This window comes from Aegilops tauschii, chromosome 4 (assembly GCF_002575655.3).
Source record: "Aegilops tauschii subsp. strangulata cultivar AL8/78 chromosome 4, Aet v6.0, whole genome shotgun sequence".
NCBI classification, from domain to species: Eukaryota; Viridiplantae; Streptophyta; class Magnoliopsida; order Poales; family Poaceae; genus Aegilops; species Aegilops tauschii.
The window spans coordinates 394,008,036-394,019,407 of NC_053038.3; the positions used below are offsets into that span (position 1 = coordinate 394,008,036).

Here is an 11,372-nt window from a genome sequence, read left to right on the forward strand (position 1 = left end):
TTATAGGTTAAGGGACCTATGTTTGTGAGTGTACACAAGTCTATAAGTCTATGAGGAGTTTGATATTTACAGAGAAAGTCGACCCCTAAAAATGAATGTCTTCAACTGAAGACTTTGGCTTTCTGAAGACTTTGAAAGTGAAGAAATTGGTGTGACCGTGAAGACTCTATATTCATGCGAGGAATATGAAGCGTGAAGACCTTTGTTTTCGTAGTTTCGTTTTTCTCTTTCTTGCGTCATAGGAAACACCGTACTATTAAAGGGGTCGAGGAAAAACTAAGGAAAAGTTTCCAAGTGATGCTCATCTCAAAATCCTACACCTACCAATCCTTTCGAGTGAAGCCATTGGAAATCTCATGCAGTTCAGTCAATTTCTTCAGTGGCAGAGACGAAGATCTTCTGGTCTCCGAGGAATTTGTTCTGACTGAGGAGTTAGGAATTCGCCAGTGCGGATTGCCTACAAGTGAGGAACATGATAGCCCTGAGGAATTTGTGAGCTCAAATTTCCGACCATTGCTGTGCTATGCGCCAGCTATCCCAAAATTTCCTCCCACCTAACGGTCATATCATTGAAGGGCATTTATGTCTTATCATGTCGGGCTGCTCCCTAGGCTATAAATAGCCGCCCCCTACAACCACTAGCTGGTTGGCTGCTCCGAGAGAAACTGACACATGTCATTAAGAGCATCCCATCGTCCGATGATTTTGAGCGAAAATCATCAAGTGAGGAAAACCCAAACCCAAACACCTACAAACCCAAACCCAAAGTGATTGAGCATCACTGAAGAGATTGTTCCTGTGTGGATCCGACGCTTGTTACCTTTGATGACTATGCATCCTTCAGACAGTTAGGCGTCATGGTCTAGAGCATCCAAGAGGAAATTGTGGATCACCGAGTGACCGAGTTTGTGAAGGTTTGGAAGTCACCTGAAGACTTACCATGAGTGATTGGGCGAGATTTGTGTGACCTTAGCTCAATGAGAATACGGTGAGGACTGTGTGTCCTCAGGTTTAAATACCTAGCCGCTCCAACCAGACGTACGACTGTCACAGAGGTTGGAACTGGTCTACCAAATCACTGTCTTCACCGAGCTACTGGTTCTATTTCCTCAACCCTTTCATTTCCTCATTACTGTGTTGTTGTTCTTGATCACTGTTTGAAGACTTTGACTGAAGACTTTCTCTATTTCCTCAGTTCAATTTCTTCAGTCAATTTGTCTTCAGCCTGCTTATCCTGTGTTTACGCTACTTGTACTCTATGCTTGTTTTCATTTCATCATGATGACTGTGCTATTGTTCTGTTATGCTTGCATCTGAGTACTTATTCCGCTGCAAGTTGTTCGTGACTTAGGAATTTCCTCACCCTGAAATTCCTCAGTGACGAATTTGTAAAAATCACCTATTCACCCCCCCTCTAGTCGATATAACGCAGTTTCAAACCGCCTCATCGTACGCCTATCTATCAAGGAGTTGTTCTTATCTGCCGCATGGAGGATTAAGTTGAAATCCCCGATGACCAACTATTTCCCTGGGCACAACAATCTACGCTCCATCAACTCTTGTAGAAACCCGATTTTCTGGCTGTCCTCCTGAGGACCGTAAACCACCGGCAGCCACCTTGGTGTGCCTCCCACGGGGGAAACGTAGCTAGTGATGGAATAGGTATCATTGACATGGTTTGTCAATTGCACCCTCGTGGAGTCCCAAGCGATAAAAATCCCTCCCCTAGTATCAGACGCCGGTAAATAGGTGTAGCCATCATATGTAGGCCCCATACATTGTAGAATCATGTACTGGTCCACCCTCTCAAGTTTGGTCTCTAGGATACAACAGATCGTCACATGTAAAGAATCTACAAATTCACGTAAAGTCTTCCTCCTAGCTGGCCCATTTAGACCACGCATGTTCCAACAAAACCAACTCCGTTCCTGCCTACGACATGGCAACGAGCGCCTCCACGTCGACAGCCCCCCCTGCGACTACACCATGATCGGTGCAACACTCTCCAAGTCACCTCCTAGGTCTAGTGGTATCGCCTTCCCGAAGATCGCCGCGATCGCTCTCAGCTACGTCTCCTGGAGTGGGGAGTCAAACACCGTGCGAAGCTGATCTAGCGCGTCTTCAGAGACCGCCAGATCATCGCAATCAAAGCCCAATGCCTTTAGCAAAACCGCTTTAGCTGCCGACGCCTTAGTCTTCCTCTGCCCAATTGAGCACCCTGATCTGGTGGCGCACCGCGGTGTGAATGGGTCCACTTGCGTGCGCATCATCCTCAAAGCCCTTCAAATTCCTTGAGCAGCGGCGGAGCGAGCTTCTTAAGAAGTCCGGCGCAGAATGTTTTGATGTTTCCAAGGGCAATGATCTCCTTGTTGGACAGGGGTGTGTCCAAAATGCAAGCAGCCATCCCTCCTAGCCGCGGTACAGCGATCTCCAAAGCCTCGTCATGCATGCGTGCACCGCACATGGTCACCTCAGCACCAGGGTCCGCGGTTCCCAGCTCCCACGCGATCTCGAGAGCCAGCTGCCCCTCAGCATGCGGAACGGTCGCCCCAGGATCCACCTCGAGTGTGACGTGCAGAGTATCCGATACTGGGCCCCCTCCGCGAGCCACATGCGGTGTTATCAGGCCTAGATCCTCCCGCTCCTGTGGCCCCACCGCCACGACGGGTGCCAGAGCGGTATCCGCGCGATCTGCCTCGCCCTGACCCAGCACGACCAGGGTCGAGTCGCGGTTGGCCAGCACCTGACCACCCACGGTCTGCACTGCTGTGATCGATGTCCCCGTCCTGATCTCTCGGGATCCACCGAGCCTTCTGGAGTTGTCCCGTTGTCGATCGTGGTCGCAAGTGGCCCCGGCTCGGCCAGCTCCAAAACGGCTCCAATCTCTTGATTTGTTTCACCCTTATCCTCCTGCCTGGGTTCAAACAAAAGTGGCTGCAGGACTGGCATGTGGTCCAAAAGCATCTGAGTGGCAGCAGGCGCCGCCTCACCCTGCGCAGGTGATGACACGGCCTGTCCCACCTGTCGGCCACGGTTCACGTCGCCAGTCTCCAGCACCTCCTCCGGTGGGCTTGGCACTCCCTGGGAGTTCCCGGCCACCGCAATTCCGGTCGGTGCCTGCACCATTGCCGCTGGGACGCCGACTCTTGGCTGCACAGCAGCAGCGCCGCCTACCACCATGGGAGGGATTCGCCAGTTGGAAGGCCCAATGCGCCCCAGTAGTGCCTGCCTTTACGTGCCTCCGTGGTGACCATTGAACGAGCCGCGGTGATGGCGCGCGCCCCGCGTCCAAGGCAGGACTCTCCATTCTCCATGGCCAGAGAAATCTCCTAAGTCGTCCGGCAACCCGCTCTGGCCGCTCCCATCAGAGCTGAGTGGCCGCATCTAGGTCCCCGACCCCTCATGCTCCCTGATCCGACCAATGTGGATTAGTGCCGCCAGTCCCTCATCAACCTCTGGCTCCGGCACCCAGATCCGCTTGTCCGTCGGCACACCGTCAGGATCCACACACCAAGCACGCATCTTGAAGAGAGACAGGTCCTCCCTGTTGGCTATTTCCGGCGCAAGACTCTCCACCAGGCACGTCGTGCCCAGAATTTCCGCCGTCGTTTTCCAGGTCCAGACGTGAGAAGGGACACCTTCGACCATGAGATCCACTTGCGTGCGCATCATCCTCGAGACTGCCTGAGCTTGTCTCAGCCATGGGCGAACGTAGAGCTTGAACGCGCCGCGGCCGACAGAGCCCATAGCCAGGATCTTGTTCCGCAGGTCAGCCGATGAGAACACCACAAGGAAGTCCTCCGGGTGGTACTTGTGCACGGAGAAGCAATGGCGCGGGATGCGCAACTCCGCTGCAATAGCCTCCGCAGCATCAAAGCACGACACCGGCGGTCGAGACCCGCCGCCGTAGGCCACCACCGCAAGCTTGAGCCAGCGCTCAAGATCATCGATCTCCGTTGAGCGGCGAAGGATGCAAACGTCTCCTACAGCGGCCGGCGGTGCCTGGCTAAGCCCCACAGGTGCGGTGTCGGCCGGCGCTGGCGAGGGCCTCTCCACTGGAGAGACCTGCCGAGCGACCGGCGACAGCCTGTTCGCAGGCCCAGCAGGCAGCAGCTGCTGAGAGGAGCGCGCCACCTTGGCCATGGCATTACGCCGGAGATCTTCCTCCGAACGAGGGTTGCGCGGCCGCTTGCACTCCATCGAGATGTGGCCCTCGATCCCGCAACGAATGCACAGAGGCTTGAAGGTGCAGTCTTCCCTCCGATGGCCCTCCCGGAAACACTTGAAGCACATGCCGAAGAGATCCGCCAGAACCTCCCGCCTCACCGGGGAAGATGACGGCGAGCACGAGCGAGGCCCAGATCTACCCGCCTCGGCCTGCTTCTACAGCGCCTTACGCCTGTGCCACATGGCCTTGCGGGAAGGGCCGGGTCTACGCCAGGGCACCGCCAAGCCCGCCGCCGGCGCAGCGTCAAGCGCGGCCTCACGAGCCCGCGCCGAGGAGCCGGCGGAGCCCGGCGGCTTCGAGAGCCCCAGCCCCGAGACGATGGGCTGCAGCTTGGAGGACAGCGAGGAGGGGCTGCCACCACCGGACACCATGGCCAAGATCTGAGCGCCCGGGAGAGAGGGGGGAGGGTGGACGCCGGGGCCGGAGTGGCCGCCGGCAGGGTAGGGAGGGCGCCGGAGCGGGAGGGGAGCTCTGGCTATTTTGACTTGCAGAGAGCGTTGAGAAAAAAACTTACAATTAGATAAAAAGGAAAAACAATTGTGAGGAGAATCAACTGAAACTAAAGAAAACATCAGCAACGGAAAGCCTCCTAGTGACTGGCCTAGAACAACCCGATGGCTCATGAGTGAGCACTCACGCACGTCAGAGCGCCAAAAGATGATTACTCGGAGTAGCCATAATAGCAAAGCAGGCTCTTCATTTTTAGCCATACCTATCTAACTGGCTTTAACGAGATTTGTGCTTATCTTCAAAGGAACAAATCGGGCTCCATTTAGTTGGAGCAATCTGTATTTACGCAAACAGATTTTGGAGGATCTCCACAACTAAGGGCATCTCCATGGTAGACCTGCAAACCGCCGCATCCATCCGGATCATGCTGTCCGGACCGCTGAAGCCATTCAACGCGGGCCTCTATCGGTCCGCGGGACGGCCCGGACGCGTTTTCTCCCATAAATTAGGGACAAAAGTGGGGTAGGTTTGCGAGAGTTCAGACACCCAAAACATAAGACTCCGACATCCTCGGCCCACTCAAGCCCCCCTCCCTCCGGTCCCATTTCCTTTCACCCTGCCCCTTTCCCCTTTACTTTGCATCCGCACCCTCCACCTCCTCCGCCGCCGTTGTACGTCTCCGACCGCCACAGAGGCATGGTCGGACGTCTGCAACCAGCACCGACACGTCCGCTCGCCGTTACGACGGAGCTTTTCACTTGGAGCCGTTTGTACCAACGACCTCCATGATGGACGCCACGCTCGGCAGTTGTTCGGTCAAATGTCATTGAGCTTATTTTCAAATGCTATGTCATTTTTTAGGGCACGAAGGATGGTGAGCTACTCGACCATGGAGGATGAGTTCTTATGCGATGCGTGGCTGGACGTATCTGTGGATTTGATAGGCAGGAGCAGAGGAGAGCCCTTTTGGGAGCAAGTGCATGAAAAGTTTCATGCACAAAAACACATTGCGCCCTACGACATGTACATCATTCAACCACGCAACGTGTGGTCATTGTCGTATCGCTTGCATGCTATCCAAATCAACGTCACCAAGTTTTGCGACGTGGTTCTCAGCTCGAGGCAAGGTGGCCATTGTACGTGGCAGAGGACGAGATCGTAAGTTTGTCTTCCTCTTGTTCACCTTGTCGATTGATTCATTCACTCAATGTGGGTCTACACACTATATGTAGCCCGCGCGCGCTGTTGTGGTGTATCACAGGATAGAGCAACAACCATTTACGTGCACACACTGTTGGATGAAGCTGAAGTAAAAGTATCTGTGGGACAACATGATCCGTTCATAAATAACTTGTTGGACATATGGGGTCTAGTCAAATTTGAGACCGTGTTATACTAGACTTAATTTGCATGGTGTGTATGGATGATTTGTGTTATTTTCATCCGAACTTTGATAAATATTGGCCGATTCGCATGAATTTCGCCTGCCGAGTTAAAATACAGGTTGAAATGTATGTGACTAGTGTTGGATGACGGCCTCCCGCATCCGTGTCCGCATAGCGATCCACTTGTGCGTGGACGGATGCAGAAAAAATAATTGCGAGTTGCCATTGGAGATGCCCTGAAGCCCCTATGCATTTTAGCCGATCATGTCTACTCCGTACTGTTTGGCCCGCCGCCAGAAAGTAATGCCACCGGCGACCATGTGGCAGTACCACTTCTGCGCCTCATAAAGCGCTCATTAATCTGCTGGTTGAAATGCAGCCCCGCACGGCCAGTGCGCGACCGCGAGCAGCTTTCAATTTAGCGCCAGCGGGTCTCCTCGTCCCACCTATAGAACTTTAAAATAAAAATCAGAAAAAAGGGCTCTGCCCTGCGCACCAGCAACTGTCTGAGGTCACCGACGCACACGTGAAACCGAGGAAAAACGGAAAAAGCATAGAGGAGAGGAGCCCCCGTCCCCGGTCGCCACCGCTTTCTCTACTTTTCTCGCGGCAAATGGCGAATTTACCTTTGCTCCCTTCTTCCCTTGGAAGCAAAGAATGGGTGGGGGTGGGGGGAATGGGCACGCACGGGTCATGACGAGGAGCGCGTAGATGCTAGGCGGGGCGTGCGGTAGCTTCTTCCATGCCCCACGGTCGCGTACGCCGGTGACCAGTGGGTGCGAATCTTGGTGCAAGATCGTCTTGCCGACGGCACCATCATTGGTGGTAATTCAGATCGCCATGACGATGATTGCACGCCAGTGCGTGCTACTGCTCCTCGCTGTGGTGTGTCACATCTTCGTTATATTAACGGGTGAATGTAAAAGGCGCTCTTATGGATAGAAACTGATGATTAACGACGAGCAGCAATCTATCTAGGCAGACTGTTATCTTGAAGGGATATCCATTCACTTGTTCAGATATCTATCTATCTAGTGCAAAGTAACAACAATTCCATCAACTGTAAAAGGAGTTGCTAATTCCTCTCTATCACAAAAAGTTTCCCTGTTTTTTTATTGTTGAGATGAGAAATGGACAGGCAACGCAGCACAAGGAAGGCATGTGTGGGAGGGATGCCCGTACCCCCAGTTGCATCCTAGCCTTTTCATTTTGTTTTATAATAAAAGGAGAAGAATGGAATTTTGGGCTGCTTGCCACGCTTCTTTTGTATAAAGCCGACCCTGCCCCCGCCTCACCTAATTGTCAAGAGACAGGAGGACTGCCAAACCCACACCCATACAAGGGGCAGGCAAGGCCGCAAGGGGCACCCTCCTCAAGCCTCAAGCAACCAACGCAGCGCCAAGGAAGAACCCCTCCCTTCTTCCACCGATCCTTCCCTCCTTTCCTCGTCCTCACCGGCGACGACCCGCAGCCATGGCAATGGCTTACAAGATGGTAAGGATCCAGGCCTTTACCACTGCTGCTTTCCTTGACGCGTCTGGGGCATGAGGCAATTGACGATGTTTATGATGATTTCGCGGCGGGTGGTGTGTGCAGGCGACGGAGGGGATGAACATCAAGGAGGAGTGCAAGCGGTGGTTCACGGAGATGAAGTGGAAGAAGGTGCACCGCTTCGTGGTCTACAAGATCGACGAGCGGACGCGCGCCGTGCTGGTGGACAAGGTGGGCGGCCCCGGGGAGGGGTACGAGGAGCTCGTCGCCGCGCTGCCCGGCGACGACTGCCGCTACGCCGTCTTCGACTTCGACTTCGTCTCCGTCGACAACTGCCAGAAGAGCAAGATCTTCTTCATCGCATGGTAATTATTCACTCCTTTCTCGTTCACTTACTTACCGTCAAATCGATTAAATCATGGCGTCTGATCTTGATTATTAGCCATAATTATTGATGCGGATACCGCGATGCTGGATGGTTTCTTGGTTCTGGCGGCTAAGCATTCCTTGCTGGCTGCACACTGTATGTATTATAAACAGCTTTGATTGTCCGAACCGTAAGGGTCTAAGTTTTTGCCTGTCAGCGCAACTGCTCTTTGGATGATATGCAAGTCATTCATAAACTACGGCAGCTGCCAGCAAGAAACTAGCCAAGATACCAAATCCTCTTTGGTCCTCTGCACTATATAACACACTAACGCCAAGTTGGTAGTAATTACATGACGCAAGTGCAAATTACTAGTATATCAATTGACCATAGTCCTACCAACTACCAAACAAAATCGCAATCAAGCAATCACATATTGCATCGTCATTGAGAAAGGAGCTCAGACTAAAATTAAGATGTGGGGCATCTTCTCTCCATCTGCCCACGCACCAAATATAACTAGGGCGCCTGAGAGCATCAAGAAATTGACAGGAAATCTGCAGACCAAATGACTCTGCAATCAGCCCCACATCCTTATCGCTAAGAAAGAAGGAACACCGAATACGCATCAAACTTTTTCCATTTTCCACAAGAGTTGGTTGTCTGGCCCATACCCCCGCTGCCTTGTCAAACTCAAACGCAGGTCTGGTCGAGATCATGACGGGGGCCAAACTTTCTTGGCAGGGCCACCATCACCCTTCTCTTTCTTGCTTGCTTTGCTTTGTCCTTGCTGCCGCATCTTTGTTACTGTTGTCCTTAGTACTCATCCCTGCATTATTTTTCTCTTAACCCCCACAGCTAAGGTGGGCGGGCTCTTTAATCAGATCAGATCTGGAGACCTGTATACATCTGTTGTGCAGATCTGTCTGTCCTTGTATATTAGATTTGGCCCCTCATCGAAAGCAGGCACCGCCCATACCAATAACTTTTTACGATTGTATTTCAGTCAACATTTCACTGGCTTAATCGAAAGTGCGCAGCTTGATCAATCAGTTCCTCCTCCTTGTACTATCAAAAGCAAGCACGATTAAAGCACTTGACAGCAGAACTGGGTAGTTAAATACTGTTAGGTTAGCAAGCCTGTCGAGTGTCCATTCTCCATTGTCCACCAGCAGCCGGTCTCCTTTTGTTAAAGCGCTCTGGCTTTGTTCGATGGCAACAGCTGCTGGTGCATCGGCCTCACACGAGTACATACAAAGTTGTTTCATAATTCAGTGGGATTAGGATGGAGCCACAGGCAGTGGGTTGGGTCGGTTACTCGATTGGTTGATGATGATGATGATGATTTGTTGCTCTGTTTTTCTCTTGATTCAGGTCGCCGGCGGCGTCGAGGATAAGGGCCAAGATTCTGTACGCGACGTCGAAGCAAGGCCTGCGGCGGGTGCTGGAGGGGGTCCACTACGAGGTGCAGGCCACCGAGCGCTCCGAGATGGGCTTCGACGTCATCAGAGAGCGCGCGCAATGAGCGAGCCGCCGCCCAGAGCGAGCTTTACTATGTTGGTGTGCCTGTCGCCGACGATCGCCGGTGTACTATAATCGAACGGACGCTGATTGGGGCTGGCTGGCTGGTTGGTGTGCTCTGCCAGCAGTCTCGCTCGATGCGATCTGACGAGGGTTTGGGCTTTGATTTAGAAAAATTATCGATCCGTGGCTTGAGATTGTGCCGTACGTGCGTGTGATGTATAGGAGGAGCTGAGAGAGTGGCAGCGGATTAATGAAACGTCCCATCTCTGCGTGCGACGTGGAAATTCCACTGATGCTGATGATGCCCCGACTTCGTTTGCTATTGTGCTTCAACCGCTCTTCAAGATGGTACTACTACTACGGTTGATTGCTCTGGGTTGTCTCTTTGTCTGGTGAAATTGTTCCAGGCGTTTCTTCACCTCTGTTACGCCCAGCCCATAGCAAAATTTGTAAGGACACGGGAGACTCTTCTTCAGATTTTTGTAAGGAACTAGAAGGAGCTGCGCCGTTTTCCCATGGCAGCGTGTGTTTTTCATGCGCTTTGCTGCGCCAAATCGAAACAACATAATATTCTCTCTTAAAGATCTTTATTATGTTTTGAGAAAAATTACAGCGCATTCCTAGGACAAAAGCATACACCAATCTTTGTATACTCAAACTGTAAAAGAAAATCATAATTGTCGTCAAAATATATCTTCTTTTTTATCCTATAGGTAGATCAACTTGAACACATTTCAGCTGGTGTGAAGAGAAGTTCTGACATTCATCATATTTACTCTAGCATCGAGCAAATTACTGGATCTCAGTAGCTGCAACTCTAGCATACCATTTTTCTTTTATTTATTTTTGAAAGATCCAGCAGCTTGCTGGCTTGTATTGATCATAGCAGGAAGCACATGGGAAATACAAAAGGTGGATTTTGATCAAGAGATCAAGGAGAAAAATAAAAAACTTTGCCACCGGTGGCCAACAAGGTCGTTTTGTCAGGCAAACGACCGAAAAACCTGGCTATCTAGCTGATATCTCTCGGTAAAACCCCGAAGGGTGGCTGAATGTGCTTTGCTCCTGCTTGACACCAAATATCAAGATCCCTGTTGACGGCCTGAAGTACGTCAACATCCGAAGCAATTTTTACGCTGAAGGTGCACTCGTTTCTTTCCTGCCAAATCCTCCATAAGATGATCATAGTTAGTGTCTTGAGGGCCTTTTTGTGGGAAGGCTGGGCAACTGTGTTCATGGCCGACAGAATACCCAACAATGATTTCTAGGAGTACCAGTTTTGCTCAGCGAAGGAGCTGCATCCAACCCAAAGAGTTGCCTTATTCTAGACAACTTTGGCAATCTTGCACTCCCAGAACAGGTGGTATGAGGATTCAAGGTTGCGAAGGCAGCATTGGCAAAAATATCTGTTGGGCCAACCTCTTCGTTGTAATCTATCATTGCACCAAAGCCTGTTCTTTTTTTTTGAAAGGAACACTCAGCATTCCATTATTAAGCAGTGCTGGCAGAATCGCCAGCTACACAGTTTGATACAAAGGATGGAAATTTGTCAAGTGCAGCTAGAGTGTGTGCAGCATGGTTACATTCCTGGTTACAATGTTTAACAGATACATCAGATAAACCAACTCTAAGTTGATATTTGATATCTCTAAAAATAGCACCTAGCTGTGCAAGATCATAAATATTTGACATTACAGCCTGCTTTAGCAAAAGATAGTCGGTTTCAATAATTAGCCGATCACATCCCATCCTTGTTGGGTTTAGTCCCACATCGGTTGTGGGAGGAGGCAGAACACGATTTATAAGGGCGGGGTGTCCCCTCCTAACAGGCTAGTCTTTTGGGGGGAGAGGGCCCAAGGCCTGTCATAAGTCGGTGTTGCTCTCCGGTTGGGCCTGGTGACGCAGGTGGGTCAGAAACGCTGGTGTT

The 11,372-nt window shown here is 51.5% G+C and overlaps 1 protein-coding gene across 1 annotated transcript; it reads left to right on the forward strand.

Annotated features, from left to right (window-relative positions):
* The first annotated feature begins 7,315 nt into the window (after positions 1 to 7,315).
* On the forward strand, positions 7,316 to 9,818 carry LOC109752820 (actin-depolymerizing factor 5). The gene is made up of 3 exons (XM_020311753.4): positions 7,316 to 7,557; positions 7,660 to 7,919; positions 9,296 to 9,818. Exons 1-3 carry the CDS (start codon positions 7,537 to 7,539, stop codon positions 9,444 to 9,446), a joined length of 432 nt encoding a protein of 143 aa, XP_020167342.1. The 5' UTR covers positions 7,316 to 7,536; the 3' UTR covers positions 9,447 to 9,818.
* Positions 9,819 to 11,372: the final 1,554 nt, after the last annotated feature.